Source organism: Sturnus vulgaris, chromosome 4 (assembly GCF_052056855.1).
Source record: "Sturnus vulgaris isolate bStuVul1 chromosome 4, bStuVul1.hap1, whole genome shotgun sequence".
In the NCBI taxonomy this organism is placed as follows: domain Eukaryota; kingdom Metazoa; phylum Chordata; class Aves; order Passeriformes; family Sturnidae; genus Sturnus; species Sturnus vulgaris.
The window spans coordinates 64,478,707-64,497,300 of NC_142246.1; the positions used below are offsets into that span (position 1 = coordinate 64,478,707).

Sequence of the window (18,594 nt, forward strand, 5' to 3'; positions counted from 1 at the left end):
TTTTCAGTGGCTGACTGCACTGCTCACTGCACCTTCAGCAGGTGCCCTCTCCAAGACAAAGCACTTCAGATGTGTGTGTGCCTCTGTTGAATAGGAAATAAGTGGATATCAGCTCTCATTATAGCAGAGCTATAATTAAGCTTTCTTTAATAATGTCTGTCCTGTGCCTTGAGAACTTATCTGTCTTTTGTGCTCATTGCGCTCAAACAGTTTTTAAGTGGAACAGAAAATATTGGGAACACTTTTTAGCTAACTTCAATATGCTATTAGTGAAGTCCTTTACATTAACAAATAACTAGTAGATTTGTAGTTAACAGAAAAATAAAAGGAAGTGGGGAGAACAGAGAAGTGGTTTAACACCTGAGAGGTGCACTGCAGTCTTTAAGTCTTCAAAGAGAATGCTTGAAAAATGGTTACCCTATCCATTTAGCTAGAGAGCTATTCATATTATAGTACTCATGTCTTACCATTGATTTCTGTTTTTAAAAGTGTTAAAGGAGCAAAAGTAAAAGTCCTAGCAAAATTAAATGTGCCACTTTCTATTCTGAAGGCAGTAAGTCAGTTTTCATTACCTAAGAAATCATCTGAAGTTGTGAAAGCAGTGGTTAAAAGGAGTAACAATTGTGATTTGTGTTTAGTTCAATGCATGAACTGCACAAACTTGATAGATTGTTGTTTTTAAGGCTAATGTTTAGGATGCACAACTGTTATATAATTCATCAACAGTGTATGTATGACTTATCCCTGAGATTTCTTTGTGTTAATGTGCTTTACTAAAACCTCAGGGTGCTCTGTATTCAGTAGATGGTGGTATGAGTACTGTTTACAGCTTGGAGTTCAGTTACATTAGTGACCATTTCCATAACAACTGAAGGCCAAACAGAAGCCTCCACCTCACAGGGTTAGATATTTTCCTTCATAAGGGACGACATGGGGTCAATTTCCCTTTGTTGCAAGTTCCTGTGTACTGTGAAAGTACAGTTAAAATAACACTATGCAGCAGTTTTCAAAGTATGCAACTATAATACAGCTGTAGAGGAGCATCATCTCAAAAATGATTTTTTTCTCATGTATTGTCAGTAAAAGGTAGGCCAAGGTTTCTGTGGATTCAACCTGTGCTGACAATTTTAGGAAGTGGGAGAGGGATTTGCAAGTCCTATGAAAAAGCTGATAGATTTGTATCCCACAGATGACATTTTTTTTTACTGATTCTTTTAAAATACAGCCTGAGGAAAATCAACTAAGTAGTGCAGGGGAGTTTTGGTGGAAAATGTACTGAAACCAGTTGTTTAAGGGATTACATCCTTCATCTTTCAGTCTTGTAAGCCCTTGTATGCAAACAATGTTTTCTGCCAAAGGGGTGTCCATAGGGATTTGATATAAGGGTGGAAGGAGCAAGGGTTTATTGTATTAAGATGGTTTCTCAGACCAAGTGGCTTGATTAACTAAATATTTTAAGTTGTAACAACTGTTTCTTCTTAGGTGACAATAGTGGAAAAGGCAGACAGCTCCAGTGTGCTGCCTAGCCCACTGTCAATCAGCACGAAGAACAGAATGACGTTCCTCTTTGCCAACTTGAAAGACAGAGACTTCCTTGTACAGAGGATCTCAGACTTTCTGCAACAAACCACTTCAAAAATATACTTGGATAAAAATATTTCTGGAAGCTATATCAGCTCAGATGATGAGGTATGTGAAGGAACATGAATAATTTACTAGGAGGAGATTTTAACTGGTGTGGGGAGAGGAAACACCTCTGAGTTTTTGCAAAGCTATTGACAATCTGGAAGTTTGCATTATTCTCCACTGGTTTAATTTCTGCTGTCGTATGTTTTTGTCAACATGTATAAATTTTTAAGTAAAGTGAAGTAAAAAGTCCAGGCACTGGTTCATCTTTATACCTGTATTGCTTGTGACTGCTTTCTACAGGTGTTTACAAGGTCAAGTAGTTTAATTTCTGCCAGCCCTCACAAAAGCCTGAGCTCTGAGTCGGAGGGAGAGCGACAATTCAACCTCAATGATAATGGCATTCCAACAGCAACTCAAGCTCTAATGACAATGTATCGGCGCAGGTCACCCGAGGAGTTCAACCCCAAGCTGGTAAAATACACCTCTGAGTGCTCCACCTGACTGAAAAGGCTGTTAAATTCTGTTTGCCTTAAAACCCGTGTTACTGACCCAGAAGAATTTCATTCTGCCAGACAGTTTAAAAGAGGCAGTATTTTTCACAGAAGTAAAGGCTTGAACATGTTGTTTTACCAATACAAACAACTTCATTACATAAAAGCAAAGTTGGGTATAATTCAAGGAGAAGTTGTAGTCGTGCTCTTAGGTATAACTGCTTCTCTTAACAGCAAGGTCTACTGGCACAGAAACGAGGAAATGGGAGGAGGCAGCCCATTAAGGAGGTAACTGGACTGTAGCCAAGTTATTTCTTGCTCACTTAGAAGGTTAGGATATTGCAGGCTTTTTAGCACTCAAGATTTTAGTGGGTCAGAGTGTTAGAAAGGGAAGCAGCATCTTTATGCCTGCCTTTCTTTGCTTTCAGGCCAAGGAGTTCCTGAAGGAACAGGCCTGGAAGATTCATTTTGCTGAATATGGCCAAGGGGTGTGTATGTATCGTACAGAGAAAACAAGAGACCTTGTGCTAAAGGGCATTCCAGAAAGCATGAGAGGGGAACTTTGGCTGCTCTTTTCAGGTAGGTTATCCTCTGAACATGTCTGTGGGATATAACCAAAAGCATGAGGGAAGAAAGAATTTCAAAAACGATTAAAGGTGCACATAATAGGTGTTGGAAAATATTTGGAGTAAGGCTGTGCTTGTTAGCCAGACAAGTTGAGACAAGATTTCTGTTCTGACCAGCAAATACCCTTTCTCAAACAGGCTCACATAATTAAGGAAGAATATATAAAAAGCAGAACACACACTCTGTAACCAGAAGCCAGTAGTTCAGGGGCTTTCTAGATGTTCAGCAACCACCAGCAAGCCTAATTCCCACTTATTTAATAATTTTTGGATCCAGTTAAGCTTTTGGCCTTCACAGCAATTGTTGCAAGGAATTCCAAAGTTTAGGCATGTTGCATGGAACCACTGTCTTTTTTTTTGTTGATAACAAAAAAAGCTATTCTAGCATTTCCTTAGGTGCTTTCATTATGTGAAAAATGGTGAGAAAATATTTGTCTGGGATTCTGTGCCCACTTAAAGTTTTGGTTTTGTTGAAGAATTTTATTATTAGTTATATGGAAATCAGTCCTACCTCAGGCTTTCTTCATAGTCTATCACCATATACTCTCTTTAGCTGTACCCTCCCCAAAATATTTACCACAGCTACCCACACCACATATGATATGAGCACATATGCTTATGATATGAGCCTTTATCTGATGACCTAATGGTGCTTTCAAGTTTGTTTTCTCTTTCTTCCCTAATCATGTACATATTCTCTTTGCTGCTGGGCACTAAAGAAAAGTTTTCAGAAGATGCACACAGGAATGCACAGCTCTGTTTTGTGTCCTATTAACAGCTAGTTTGGACTCATTTTTCACTGTGTATCTGTAATTCATGTTTTCTATTTCATATTTCTATTTCTTCTAGTAATCTACAAGTAGATTACTTTGTGCTACTTACACTTGATTTTTGTTTCTGAAGAAGTTTCAAAGTCAGTACTGAAATCTCATAGCACCTCTGTGAGCAGGTAGTTGTATCCCTAAGGCTGAGTGCCCTGCCCAAGGTGACAGAGTCATTTTCAGAAGTGGGAATAGAACTCATGAGTTTCTGTCTCTTGCTTTTGGCTGACATATCATACTCTCTGCAACCAAACATTAATCTACTCTGTCCTCAGGGCAAGTAGCTTTCTCAGAGACAAGTTTCGAGTTATTTAGGATAACCAAACCCACAGCCAGCTGCAGAGGGAGCTCATGATACCATGTGACTGCACAGTTGCTTTGTTCTTCGTGCCTCCTGTTTTCTTCTGGCCGAGAAAGATTTTAACCTCATTATAAAAATGCCTGTAGAGAAGATAGGAAGGGGGTGATAATCACCAAAGCAAATACTTCTTTTTTTTTTTTTAATCACCTTTGAAGAAATAGTATTTTCATATTCGCTTTCAAAGTTCTTGGTGGCATTTGGAATGGAAGGGGAGCAGATCATCATGTTAGAATACTGTACCTGCTAAACCTTCAATTTTCTCCTGGTTTTAATACTGTTCTCCTACTCCTAGGAGCCATTAATGAAATGGCCACTCATCCTGGCTATTATGAGGACCTAGTGGAGAAATCGATGGGAAAATACAATCTTGCTACAGAAGAGATAGAGAGGGATCTGCACCGCTCCCTTCCGGAACACCCTGCATTCCAGAATGAGATGGGTATTGCTGCTTTAAGGAGAGTCTTGACAGCTTATGCTTTCAGAAATCCAAACATAGGATATTGTCAGGTAATTGAAATACCCTGCACTCCTTCATTTTCTGGAATTCCAGTTCTTTCTTTGCAGTCCTGTTTCTTCAGTCATGCGTGCGAGGGTTTGGCTGTGTGAAGCACACTGAGGTGTGGATGGTGCTGTGAGCTCACACCTCAGTGCTTCAGAGAGGCAGCAATGCTGAGGCCAGAGGGATGTCACACAAGGACCTGCTCTAACAGCAGTATTAGCAGCACATTGAGAGATATCTTCTGTAATCGTATTTTCTGCTCATTAATCTAGAAATTGGACAGATGTTAACAGAGCTGTCTACAGAAAATGACAATGGACCCTGAAGAAAGCTTATTTTCTTACTAACAAAGAATCCCCTCATAACCAAAACACCTTGTATTCAGCCTTAAATTTTTATCTGTTTTTATCTCTCCATCTTATAATGAATTATTATTCAATGTAATAGCTATAACCTTCCAGAACCTCTTTTGTCTTTCTTGCCATGCCATCATTCAAAACAATGAAAAGAAACAAAACCAAAAAACCAAGCAAAAAAACCCCAAAGATTTGGCAAAAAGTGAAGCATCCTAGGAGGTATATCACTGTGAGTCCCAACCATATATCTGTGGAGTTAATGCTGACCTCAGTGCATGGTTTTGAGGTTTTTATGCCCATAATTCAAGCCACTTCAGTTTCTGGTCCTAAATCATTCTTTCTTACTATATAATTTTGGTTTATCACCTGGGCCTTTTTTTGCCTTCCTACATACTTTTGCAAAGAGGAAACTTAAATTCATTAGTATTAAGAAACCTGGTTAATGTCTGACTGTTAAGACTTCTAGATGCAGCATGAGGAAGTACAAGCAGTTCTAACAGATACCATCATAAATTATTTAGTAACACGTGTGATACTAAGTGATAGCTACAACATTTGTAAAAGGATTATTTAACAGAGAAGCAGTAGAAAGACATTTCAGTTCTGGTCCCTAAAATTGTCAGAGTAATTAATAACCTTGAGATTTGGTTCAGCTACAGGGAGAACTCAGGCACATCACTTGTGCTGTGGGAGGTGTTTTGGCTACAGCAGACCCAGATTCCCCAAGAGCAGAATGGCAGAATACAGGGAACAGAGATGCTTGCAGACCTGACTCAGCCCTTGATTAGAAAGAAAAATCTTGATTTCTTAAAAAAAATCTGCAACATAAAACCAACCAACCCAAAAAAAAAAAACCACCAAAAAGCCCCAGTGAAACAACAACAGCAAAACTAAAGAAAAGCCTTACAATATTTTGTGATCTGAGGCTTTCTTAAGCCTTTCATTGAGCTCTGGGAAACACTGCTGTTTTTACAGGAAAGTACTTGAACAGTTTGAGATCTGCAGGGAGAGATGTAGCTAATTTCCTAAGCACTTACCTGCCCAAGTACAGTGCTAGATATTGAATAATTATATTTCCCTTTGTTTTAGGCTATGAATATTGTCACTTCAGTGCTCCTCCTTTATGCAAAAGAGGAGGAAGCTTTCTGGCTGCTGGTGGCTCTGTGTGAGCGTATGCTGCCTGACTACTACAACACAAGAGTTGTTGGTATGCTATGGGGGACATTTTTGAAATGACATTACAAAAAATAACCAAATTAACTGGTGTTATTTGTACTGAAACAAATATATGGGTAGATGCATCTGTGCATGCTAGTGACAAGACAGCTTGCTCAGGAGAATAAAGATAATTTCCTAAAAAGGTAAACTTATGGTTAATAATTTATCAATTATTTAGGATCAGATGGCAGTCTAAAGTGGGCTTAAGCAAAGTACATTTTTAGGAAGAGATGGGAGGCTAAAATTTGAGTTTTTGATGATCCAGTTCGCTGATTAAGGTAAGGTAGAAACAGGAGCTTTAGAAGTTTGCAATAGAAATCTTTGTGCCTGTGCCTCTGATGTGAAAGGGCACAAGTACCAGAAAGCTGCTGTTGTCAGTGAGCTTCCTTGTGTATATGGAAGAGAGTGACTTCAGTTTATCATGGAATCTGTTTTTTACTGTATCTCACAAATACTTGAGATACTCAGCCTTAGCAATTATTCTTCCTGGCCTGGTTAAAACACCGATGTTATGGCTTGGGAATGTATAATATGGGATTCTCTTGAAGTAAATCTAAACCCTCACAGTCACTCTGGCCTCATTCAACAGGTGATGCTGAGGTCTTACTCCAATTAATATCAAGCTACTATTTAACTTCTGCCAGTGCTAGACCAAATTAATCCTTTTTTATTTATTATGGAGTGTATAATTAAAAAAGGAAAGAACTTATTACAGTTCCATTTGTATGTATAGCTCAGTAGTGTAATGGAATCTGTTACTCATTTGAAAGTGAGAAAATGTGCATAAGCACCATGCAAAATATTCTTGGGTTTTTTATTTATATACATAGAATATATAGATTTCCTTTACCTTCCCTAAATGTCAATGTAGCAGTAGTTCCTGAATTAATTCAACCTTACTTATCTTCAACAGGAGCATTGGTGGATCAGGGTGTCTTTGAAGAGCTGGCTCGTGACTACATTCCACAGCTTTATGACTGCATGCAGGACTTGGGTGTCATCTCCACCATCTCCCTCTCCTGGTTCCTCACTCTTTTCCTCAGTGTAATGCCATTTGAAAGTGCTGTGGTAGTTGTGGATTGTTTCTTCTGTGAAGGAATAAAGGTGATATTTCAGTTAGCACTTGCTGTCCTCGAAGCTAATGTAGACAAGCTGCTTAACTGTAAAGATGATGGAGAAGCCATGACAGTCTTGGGAAGGTATTTGTTACAGAAATTTAAGTATCTTTGTCTTTGTTTTTTGGTTTGGTTTTTTTTGCTTGCTTTTCTGATTTGTTGTCTATGTTGAAATACTAAATTTGAACTAGTACCATATATGTAAATCTTTTACATGCTTGTAGTCCCCTTTCATTCACATAAGGTACTCCTTATATTATTTTCAAATAATGCTAAGTGACCAACAAGATATAAATTCTTCTTTCAAGACATTCAAATAAACTTCCCAAACCTGGTTATAGAAATTTAACTTGATTCATTATTTTAGTGGATTACATGAGTTTTGTTACTTCAGCCTGCTACCTTTTAAATGTTACTAAGTAAAAGCCCTGATGTCAAGGAAAATTGTTTTGGGAATAAACTAACTAGGACTCGGAAGAATTAGGTAGGATCTTGAATAAATAGATTTCAGTGAAACAGGATGATGATAGATAGAGTGGCTTGAGTCACTTAATCATAACTAATGCTGCTGAGTGTAACCTCTGATATTTTTGTGCTTGGTAGTGGTGTTTGGTTTTCAAGATGCTGCTGGAACTTTGGAATTTTTTCATAATAAGTTTCAGTAGTATCACCTTAACTCTTCCTAGAGAATGGCTTGTTCACTTTTGCATGTAATAATCAATATGTAACCTGTGTGCTGTTAACCCTCAGAGAGGAAGGCATACAGATTTATCTTGGGTTTCTCATGTCTTCATTTTTTTTCCCACCAGATATTTGGACAGTGTAACTAATAAGGACAGCACTCTTCCTCCCATTCCTCATCTTCACTCCCTGCTCAGTGATGATGTAGAGCCTTATCCTGAGGTGGATATCTTCAGGCTAATCAGGTCTTCCTATGAGGTAGGATAAGATTTCTTAACAGGAACTTGCCAACACACACAACTTCTGCTTCACAGAGGAATCTGATACTCTGTAGTTCAGCCTTGCTTGAAACAGAAAGAACATAAAAGAAATGCAGACTCATCTGAGAAAGCTGAAATGGAGCAAGGAAGAGGAGTTAGACTTCCTTCTTTTAACCAAAACTTCTAATTGAAAATGTTTTATAGAGAAGTCTGAGGCCTCAAAGGAGAGCAGCCCACAACCAAAAAGTGATTTACAAACAAAAGGCTGAACTTTTAAATTGAAAAGAATTCTCATTTAAGCATTTTTGTGCTTTTCCAAACTGAAATAGTAGTGAGATCTGTATGATTTCACAAGACCTTTATATTACCACTGAAATTTTGTTTCTTTTGCCTTTCATTGTCTTGAAAGTGCTGATTGTGACCATGGGCTACTATATTCTCTACTATCACCAAAGCTAAAAAAAAAAAAAAATTCAAGTGAAAGGTGCTGGTAATAATTAATAACCAGGACAAAGCCTGAAAAACCAACTAAAGTCTGCAGACTGGTTAGTTTTCCTTAAATTTAAAAAAACAACCATCAGTTAAAATGTCTCTAATGGTTACACTGACATACCCATATTCTATAAAAATTAAGGAAAAGCTTAAAGATTTTTTGTCCTTAGTTTCCATTATTCCCTTCCATTGACATGTGGGGTAAATGAGTAATTTTAGTTCAGGGAGTCAATTTGCACTTAGCAATAGTGCAGCTTTCTCAAAGGCACTTCCTATGCCCCTAAACCCCCCTTGCTTTAAAATACCACATTTAATAAGGAAGCAGGCAGTCTTTAGTGTATTCTGTGCTGAAGGGAAAAGTGTGTCAGAGTAGATGGATGCTTGGCAGATGTCAGAATGGCCAGGAAGGCATTTATATGAAGTTGTGTTTCCCTTGCATTTTTCCATTTTCTTCATCATGAAGACTGCTTGCATTGGCTTAACTGCTCTAAAATGAATAACCTGACTCTGTGCAGAGCTAGTCTGTCTTTCTGGGGTTTCTGCAGCACAGAACCTTGTACCTCCTTCTAGGTGAATAACCAACTGCACTTCAGTATAATTAGGCACAACAACTAACATGGGGAGGGAGGAACCATGAGGAAAGCCAGGAACTGGTTGCAAAAGGAGAATTAGTTTCAAGAGAGTTGCTGTTAATTAATTTATTTTAAAACCCCCCAACAATTCTTTAGTAAACTGTTTAGATTTAAAAACTTTAGGGCATCTATTACACCTGTTATGTTTCTTGATTAGCTATGTGCACTCAGGGCTGAGAATTCACTGATAGCTTTGTTACAGCTACAAAGAATGAAATATCAAGTAAATGAGCATATTTTTGTTATTTTTTAGAATTTAAACTGCTAGGGGTACTTGCTGGGTAATCATATATTCTTAATCTTGTAGATATTTATAATTTAAAAATAATAGGAAGACCTACAGCTGAAGAAAACATGGGTTTTTTTGGAGACCTTTGCCTTCCCCCAAGGAGAGGGGAAAACTTTGTCCCTTCCAGACTGTCCTACGATATTTCTCATGGAAATATGATGAGTCTAAGAACTTGATGGCACTGGCAAAGGCACAATATTTGAATTGTTTTATGAAGACCTGCTTCCCATCATGCTCTGACACTGTCCAGCTCTTAGGTAATCATGTCAGATGCATATATGAGAAGTCTCCAGTGAAAGCTGAAGGGATGCAGAAGACTTTCTTGGTGAATCAGTGATAGCACTCCTCTCTGGGATGATATTGAGCAGACTTTCTACTTTCAAAGAATAAACCATCTTTAAATAAAAGAATATACATAACAAGTGCATTTTAGACTGCCAGTACTTCCTAAATTTACTGAAAATAGTTTTTAGTAAGAAATCTCTTATCCTTTCATTCAATTTTGCATTTAATTCAGAAGCTGTAGATTCTGGTGACATAATAATTATAGTAGAAGTGACTGGAATAATGCATAATAACTGCAGTTTTAAAACCTGTGCATAACTCACTAGCTGTCTCTGGAGTGTAGACTCATAATCAGAGCTGTTATGTGTTTAACTCATCTAATTTGTATTTTAGATAGTTAGGAAAAAACCAGGCCTTCAACACTTCAGCTGTGTGTACAGTGGTATCTGGATCTTGGCCATTTTAAATAAAGAGCTGACACTGAGAGGTCTGTGCTGTGGACAGTGAATAAACTCTGATTACTGGAAAAGGTGTGGCCTCAGAACCACAAAAGATCTGCCTTTTCGAGGTTTTGTGATCTCTGTGATGCTTGATATTCAAGAATGTTTATCTACATTCCATTTTTGTCAAAACACTTCTTTATTTGCAACATGCTCAAAAGTATGTGAAGCATCTTTTTAATCCCAAGGTACATGATAAAGGTGAGCACCTTTATAGATAAACACAGCTTTAGCATTAATTTCATTTTGCAGGAATTAGAAATACATCTTGTACAAAAGTGTGTTTGTGCCACCCCTTTATGTTTTACATGTGGTAGAGCTGATGTCTGGCATTATTGTTCCTGCTGATCATCTGTGCATTCCTAAGTGTGTGGATTTTGGATGGCAAGAAACTTCTGCTTCTAATACTTTTGTAAAAGTGAATCTTAGAGATTAGGCACTCCTCTGCATATGAAAACATGGAATATTATTACTAATAGCTTTTTCTCCTATGATGCTTTTGTAGTATGTGCAGGCGCTCCCTGACACTGTTATGTGCATTAGGAAAAAAACTTCTGAAAATAAGACCTTGGGTGTTAAAAAGAATATTTTCCTAGTGGAAATTGCATTCTTGCTGCTTAGTTTCAGATCCTCAGAATGTAAGAATGCTGTACTGTCTCAGCCATTAGAGATCCAGTTAATTTAATATTCTCTTTCTGTTGTGATTATGTGAAATTCCAGGACAAGCTGAAATAAAACTCTGCTGGAGGACTTATGACAATCTATTCAGATTTGCCAAGCAATAAGTTTCTAACGACTGAGATTACAGTTTGAAATGAGAGAGTTTGAAATTGAATAAAGACCTTTCAGATTAACATAAGTTCTTGGGAAAAAGAAAATCTAGTGATATGTTCCTTTGTAATTTTGTAATGTGTTAGAAAAATGTGTTAACAACAGTTTAATTTGTGGTACATATGTAATTAAATTAATTTCTCTAATACATTAAAGTCAAGATAAATATTCTGAATATTAATACACAGACAATCATATACTACTTTTTCTCTTTCAAGAAATTTGGAAGTATCCGGGCAGATTTAATTGAACAAATGAGATTCAAACAAAGACTGAAAGTCATCCAAACCCTCGAAGATACTACAAAGCGCAATGTGGTCAGTACTGAAATAATCTTCTTTGCAAATAATGAGTTCAGTTACTGAAGTTTAACTTAGCCCTTCAGTGAGACATGGATTTCAAATCTGTAACTGTTAATATTGTGTTTCAAAAGGTACGAACTATTGTGACAGAGACTTCTTTCACTATCGATGAACTGGAGGAGCTATATGCGCTTTTCAAGGTAAAGCTAAGTGAAGATAATGTGCCTTCAGGAAGTGTAAATGTTCATTTTTGATGTCTTTTCTAAGCACCAGGTCAAGCCTGTCAGTTATTATTGAGTATCTTGATACAAATTTGAATTGGCTTCTGTATTATTGATATACAAAAAAAAACCTAAATGCAAGCAGTTTTTAAAACATTGGGAAAGGTTTAATTCACAGATTGATTTGTCCATGGAAAAGAAGTATATACAAAATGAAAAATTGGATAGAGGCTTTTGATCAGTCATTAGAAACCAACCAGTCTCTCTACCTCACCCAAGTTTTGGAATTTATCACAATTATTCTGTATCTCAGACAGTTAATACTTTTGTATTTGCCATTGTTAATGCTTTAATGCATTACATGGGAATTTAATCACATCACAAAGTGATGTGTCTCTGTAAGTTGGTTGTACAGCAGTGCCATTAGATCCACATTTAAAAGTGAGCATTTAAATGTGTTCACTTCACCTTCATGCACAAAGTCGCAAAACAAATTACTTTCTTCTCTTTTGTTATAATGAGATTTTTTTTAATACAATGAAGAATTTATTTCCTTTTCATTTCCCATCTGTAATGACAAGTCCAAGTTAGCCAAATCCTGCAGTGCCTTCTTTCAGTCTTCCATGAAATCCGTGAGACCAAGTCAGACAGTCTTCCCTGGTTGATTGCTGTGCAGTGCTGGGACCTTTTTCTCTAAGCTTCTGAATTGTTTTGAATTAGATTCTGCCAAAATCAGCTCCACACCCTCCAATGACTTCAGTAAGACTGAAAGAATAGTACATTATTCAGTATTTTTGAGAGTCTACATAAAATATATCAAATAAACAGCTATTTTCGTATGATTAAAGATTAAATTAAGACTTCATGAGACTTCTGGCTTGACTGCATGAAGAGGGTGCAGAGGGTGACTTAGCACAACAAGCCTGTGAAGTCACAGCTCTTGCCAAAACAGGTATTTCATGTTTCATCTGCCTGGAAGGCAGAAAAAGTTTTGCTTTATCTTCTTTATTTAAAAAAAAAAAAAAAAAAAAAAAAGAAAAAAGGATACTTTTTTATGCTGATTAGAGGAGAAACCTCTTCCAGAAGTGGAACGTCTGGATAAATTGAAGTGCATCTGCTATCGTGCATTGTTTTAAGAACGCACGTGGAAGAGTTGTTTGGAATTTTGTTAATGTGGGGAGTGATGAATTGTTCATAGAGGTGCTGACAATCCCGTGGTGTTCACCTTCTGTTCAGGCAGAGCACCTGACGAGCTGCTACTGGGGAGGAAACAGCAACGCCACGGAGCGGCACGACCCCAGCCTGCCGTACCTGGAGCAGTACCGCATTGACTTCGAGCAGTTCAAGGGCATGTTCGCCCTCCTCTTCCCCTGGGCCTGTGGAACTCACTCTGACATATTGGCTGCCCGCTTGTTCAGGCTGCTGGATGAAAATGGAGATCTGCTCATCAACTTCCGGGAATTTGTCTCTGGGCTAAGTAAGGAGGATCCGGAGCATTTTCACACTAACGTGACAAACCAGTTTGTTTCTGTTCAGCTCATTTTATCATGTCTGTGACAGTGGTTCCCTCTGGGGTTTAGGCTGGTTCTTAGTAGGTGAATCTACGTTAGCCAGTGGTGTATCACGCTGGGAAAAGGACAACACATGAACAGATCTGTTAGGATCTGAGGATTTCACTGACTGCTAATTCTCAACACAAAAATTAACTGCAACACAGGTGCTGAATGGTGTATTTCCCCTTGGCATAGTTAGAATGTGAGGTACTACCTCTGTTGCTTCTGAAATCAGTAACCAAGACTGCAGAAAGCAGTTTGGAAGTCCTCTGAAAAGGAGAAAGTGAAGATGCAGGTCAGAGAGGGAGGCTGAATGTTTTTAGTCTCAAAGAAGAAGATTTTAGGACCTGAAAGTCGACATGGCGATTAACCTGAGGAAGCAAAGATGAGGCAGGAGCTGGCCAGTCCTTTTTTAAACATAGCAGGAGTTGTCATTTCATGGCCACCTGGAATTTCCTGCAGTCTACATTTTGATCCTTTTTTAGAGTGAAAAGGTTTCCCAGTCTGGCTTTCAGCAACTCTTTGTAACAATATGTTGAAGCATTAGGGCTCCAAATGCAGCCTTGCATTAAAACCTCTGTACAGAAGTAGTAGCACCTGTTCTCTTGTAAGTGCAAAATAGCTGTGACAGTAAAACTGGCTGCACAGCTCCCCTTCATACCACCCAAAAAATCCCAGAGCTTCCCGTGATGCAGTGATTTGTATTTGAGGTATTGTTTGCCAGGTAACACTCAATGGCCTTTTGAGGACCCAGGAATTAACTACTCTTTCAGTTTACAGGATGCTGTTAGTAACAGTCAACCAGCTATTGACTGAGACAGCATGGTTTGAAGCCAATAATGAGTAATAAGAACAAGGGCCAGTCTTGAGCACTGTGAACAGAAATGAATGTAAAATGCACAAATGTGGCTAAAAGCCAACATGACTGAACTAAAATCTTCAATGGGCAAAACAATCAAAAATGCTTCTTCTGAAAACTCATATTTCAGAAACTAAGCCCAGTGTGGTGTGATTTGAAAACCTTCTTTTTTTCTTCCTAAGAAGTAAATCAACCCTGCTGATCCCTTTTTCATTGAGAAGCACATGAGTGGTAGGAAGGACAACACAGTCAACAAAAGAACAATGGACCTGTTTGAGCATATTTCACCATGACCTAGGACTTTTAATAATTCCATTTGTTTTTCATTGTCCCTACAACAAATAGCTCAGGAACTTCCTACTTCAGGTGCCTCTAGGCCTCAGCTGAGTAAAGAAGGAATAACCTGGAATATTCTTTATGTTTACTCTGTGCCTTGTCACAATAATATAGTCCAAATATAGGAGTGGTTAGCCCAAGGAGTTGTGCTGCTCAGAAGAGGTTGTCAGCCTTGGTTAGGAGCTCTTTGGGTTCTTCACTCTTGACAAAGCTCCCCTGCACTCCTGTAGCACACTAGATTATAGCATAACAGTTGTTGACTGCACATCCAAGTAAGCTACAGAGGTCTCTACACGGATTCAAAGTGGCTTCCTGCCTCCCATCATGTTTTTGCAGTACTTCCCTCTCAGAGCACACAGCTCTCCCACTTCTCCAGTGGCTGCTGCTGACTGCAGCACTTGTCACAGCCTCCTGTTGAAGTCAGCACCATGAAAGCTGTATCTTGCAAGGAGAACCTGAGTGTATTTTGGTTTTTTGGTAAAGAGGGTTTTCTCGACCACAGAATGCAGGAGGATATTCAAAAGCCAGAGTGGTAACCTCACCACCTCCCCAATCCTTTCAGGTGCAAGATCACCTCCCTTGACCTGCTGGCAATACTCTTCCTAATTTTGAGCAAAAAGGAAAAGGGGTGCATTAGGAGGAAGGAGAAGTGTGCATCAGGAAGCACACACAGATGTATAGAACAAGCCTACACATGTCACCCTGTGCCCTGAATCCTATTTTGCAGTTCCCTGTTGATGGAGGATGCAGAAGTGCAGCCCGTTCTGTCCCTTGGTTATTTCGTGTTGCCTTTACCCGAAGAGAATGCATTATCTGCATGGTGTGATCCACCAGATAGGAGCATAACAAGGTTTAGTGCTTAAAAAGGACCATGTTGAAAGCAAAATGGCTAATGTAGATGTGCAAAATTTTTTGGCCTAACATCTCTATTTATTGGAGTGTTAAGCTTTACAAGAGACTGTGATTGTTAGTACTTGCCACACCACACTGTAGTTTGCATAGCAGAGGTAAGTTGACATGGTCACCTATAAGGTAAAATAAATCTCTGCACAATCTAATTATTGAAACTTAATTCATTTATTTATGGACGGCATGCCACAAGTGCAATTTATGAAAAAGTCTGATTATTGGTTATTTTGTTACTTTAAAATTAACTACTGTCCATTTAATTAATTGGAAGGAGGGGCTTCAATAGACCTCTTGGATTTCATACAGCTAATTCTAGTGCAGTCCAGAAATAAATAGGGGTTGAAGTGGAAAAATCACTAGAAAGTATTGCCTGAACATCAGTTTAGCCCATGGCTAAGGTATGATAAATGCTGTTTACTTTAATTTCTTTTTTTTTTTTTTTTTTTTTTTTTGGTAAATATCTTGTTGCTGGAAGACATGTGATGTTGTTATTGGATCCTCAGATCAGAAAGTCTGAAGTCCGTACAAAAAAGGTCTTATTAAGTTCCAGCTGGAGGCCTTTCTGAGTGATGATGCCATAGCCATAGATGGAGTGTTATGAAATAGGCATTTAATAAAGGACCGAAGATTGAAGTACGAAATTCAGGATAGATTTGGCTGGATTCTCTTACTGTTTTTATTGTGATCTTAGGAGTCAAGTGACTGCCTTATGATCTTGGGCTGTAAAGGGGTACAGTGCTTCCCAGAGTAAATGTAGCAGCTTCTACACCAAAATATTGCAGCAATAACAAACAAAATGGCACGGAATGCTGACTAGTAATGTATTGCCTGTAATGTTATTTAGGTGCAGCATGCCATGGAGATCTTACAGAGAAGCTGAAGCTACTGTATAAAATGCATGTTTTGCCTGGTAAGTAAATGATGTTAAAATAGCTCTTGTTTTGCTGAGAGCAGGAATTTGGAGCAGAGTTGTTTATGACCAGCTTTTCCAATTAAAAATTAATCTGTAGGAATTATTGTAGCTGTTCATGCAGCAGTAAAATAAGGAAGCTTCTACTCTAACCAGACAGATTTGGGAAGTCTGAAAACACCCTCACAGCCCTCAATTGCTCCCTCCACACACACACACATAAATGTCTCTTGCCTGTTAAGCTGTGGTTTATGCCTCCAGGCATAAATCCAGTGTTCTTCAACATGTGTTGCCATAATGCACTCTATTTAGGAGTTTGAAAATTAAGGTAGTTGGAAATGTTCCTGCATGTCCTGGCTCCTCATTTCTGTCCCCAGGATTTCTTCTTGGTTTCCTCTCTGGGCTGACACAACTGTTTGCAGAGGGAAGTTCTAGATCGTTTCATAGATGTGTTTTCCAGGGAGCTGTACAAACCTGGACTCAGCTAAGTGAGAGATGCAGTTAAGGGTGGAGAGGGGATGAAAACACCAGAACAGTTCTGAAAATGCTATACTGGGATTGTGTCCTCTCTGGTTTGTCACACACATGCCATAAAGAACCTACTGCTGTCCTCACTGAACCTGCACTTTCAAGAAAATTACAACTGCTTGGGTAGTTTAATTCTTGTGCACATTTACATGCTGTGGTAAGCATATCTAAAAACTTTGAGAGGACATTCACCTTTGTATGGTTTGAACATTGCTGATTGCTCCCAGCTGGCTTTGCTTGGATGTTGGCCTGAGTGATTCAATAATTTAAATGGGAAAAATACTTTAAATACTTTTTAAAAACACTTAAAATTAAAGAAGAAATTGAACTATTACAAAAAATACCTGTTTTTAAGCATGCAGCTTCTCATGTCTGGGCACTGATAAGCTCATTCCAAATGATGACACAGGGTTTCCAGGTAGGAAAGAGATCAAACTCTGCTTAGGACACACTGAGATGCAGAGAAGAAAGTAATGGAAGTAGGCATGGGAAGATGGGTAAGCCAGCCTCTGGAAGCAAACAGCTCCTTGTGAGACAGTATTGGATGTTGGGAAGGAGACAATTCAGGTCCAGTTGTTCATCTCCTGTGAGCTAAAAAGAGATGATTCCAAGCCCATGACACCCTCATATTTTTACTTGTAGAAATCGACATTCTAAATGTATTAATGGAAGTATCTTTCAGGTTTTAATTAAAGGGAGGAATTTCTAATGAAATTATCTTACTGTGTTGCTTAGATCCATCCCCTGAGCAAGAAGAGCCAGACTCTGCTTTTGAAGCTACTCAGTACTTTTTTGAGGACATCACTCCTGACTGTACACATGGTAGGCATCTTTTGTCTCGGGCATGAGAAGGTGAGGTGATGCATTTCAATCAACTTGGCTTTTTAGGGAGCTGCTTTTTAATTGAATTTAACTTTGTTAGCAGAGTATTCTCTGTAAAAAGAGGTATGAAGCATTTGTATGTGTTGATACCTTTAGAGGTGCAGGCATGCATACACTAAGAGTTGCCCTGAATTGTGCATGGTAGAAGTACTTGCAGAATAATGCCAGAAGTGTGTTGTAGTAGAAGTAATTTCGTGGAGAATAAGAATAAATAGATTGGCTTTCAAGATGTATTTGGATCAGAACTTAAAACATTCTAAAAAACCAAGAGTAAAAGATAGATCAAAATGTAGTTCAGCAGTTTGAAATCTTACATGCCCTAACAAGAGCCAGTGTCTCATCACTGCTGCTTTAAATGGCTTTCTCTTTCTTGTGATACTTAAAGTTTCCTTCTGACTCAAAAAAAATATAGCCCATCCTTCAGTGGAAGGAAAGTTATCTGAAAATACAGGTGAGAGTTAATAGTCTAGAAATGGCAATTTCAAGTCCTGAGAGGCATAAGAAGGTGCAGTAGGAAAATCACCAAATATATATCATGCTAGGAGGTGTGTTGTGTTAGAAAGGGTTAATCACTGTACTACGTAGACAAAACCTAAGATTGTCCCAGCCTCTGTTGTGATATTATAAATTAAATAGAATTTATTGGCAGGTTTAAGAATAAGCAAAAATCATCATTTATTCCTGTAATTTTTACTCTGCTTTTTCTGCCGAGTTCATAAATATTTGTAAACATTTTGTTATTTTGTACTGTACACGTGAAAACAATGTCTGTATCTAAACCCACACTGATCTCTCTCTCCCCCTGCCCCTCCACTTCCTAGTTGTTGGCCTAGACAGCAGGAACAAACATGGAGTAGATGATGGGTTTGTTACAGTGAGTCTGAAAACAGACAAAGGTATGCTTGGTGTCTCCGTGTGAGTTACATCTTCCATTTCATGTAAAGATACTCCTTTTGAAAATGGGGGATAAAGGTAATAATTTAAGGTTTCTTCACGGACTTTTTCCTC

At 38.3% G+C, this 18,594-nt stretch overlaps 1 protein-coding gene across 2 annotated transcripts in view; it reads left to right on the forward strand.

Annotated features, from left to right (window-relative positions):
- The window catches only part of TBC1D9 (TBC1 domain family member 9), a 46,214-nt gene that overhangs the window by 24,325 nt on the left and 3,295 nt on the right, over positions 1 to 18,594 (forward strand). The window contains exons 7-19 of one of the 2 annotated variants that reach the window (XM_014878985.2): positions 1,483 to 1,689; positions 1,930 to 2,100; positions 2,549 to 2,699; positions 4,221 to 4,435; positions 5,873 to 5,990; positions 6,915 to 7,200; positions 7,926 to 8,055; positions 11,305 to 11,403; positions 11,520 to 11,588; positions 12,846 to 13,086; positions 16,111 to 16,176; positions 17,440 to 17,526; positions 18,408 to 18,482. In XM_014878985.2, coding sequence (XP_014734471.1) covers positions 1,483 to 1,689; positions 1,930 to 2,100; positions 2,549 to 2,699; positions 4,221 to 4,435; positions 5,873 to 5,990; positions 6,915 to 7,200; positions 7,926 to 8,055; positions 11,305 to 11,403; positions 11,520 to 11,588; positions 12,846 to 13,086; positions 16,111 to 16,176; positions 17,440 to 17,526; positions 18,408 to 18,482 — 1,915 coding nt within the window. The remainder of the gene's footprint in view (positions 1 to 1,482; positions 1,690 to 1,929; positions 2,101 to 2,548; positions 2,700 to 4,220; positions 4,436 to 5,872; positions 5,991 to 6,914; positions 7,201 to 7,925; positions 8,056 to 11,304; positions 11,404 to 11,519; positions 11,589 to 12,845; positions 13,087 to 16,110; positions 16,177 to 17,439; positions 17,527 to 18,407; positions 18,483 to 18,594) is intronic. The other variant, XM_088164140.1, reaches the window with a different exon arrangement.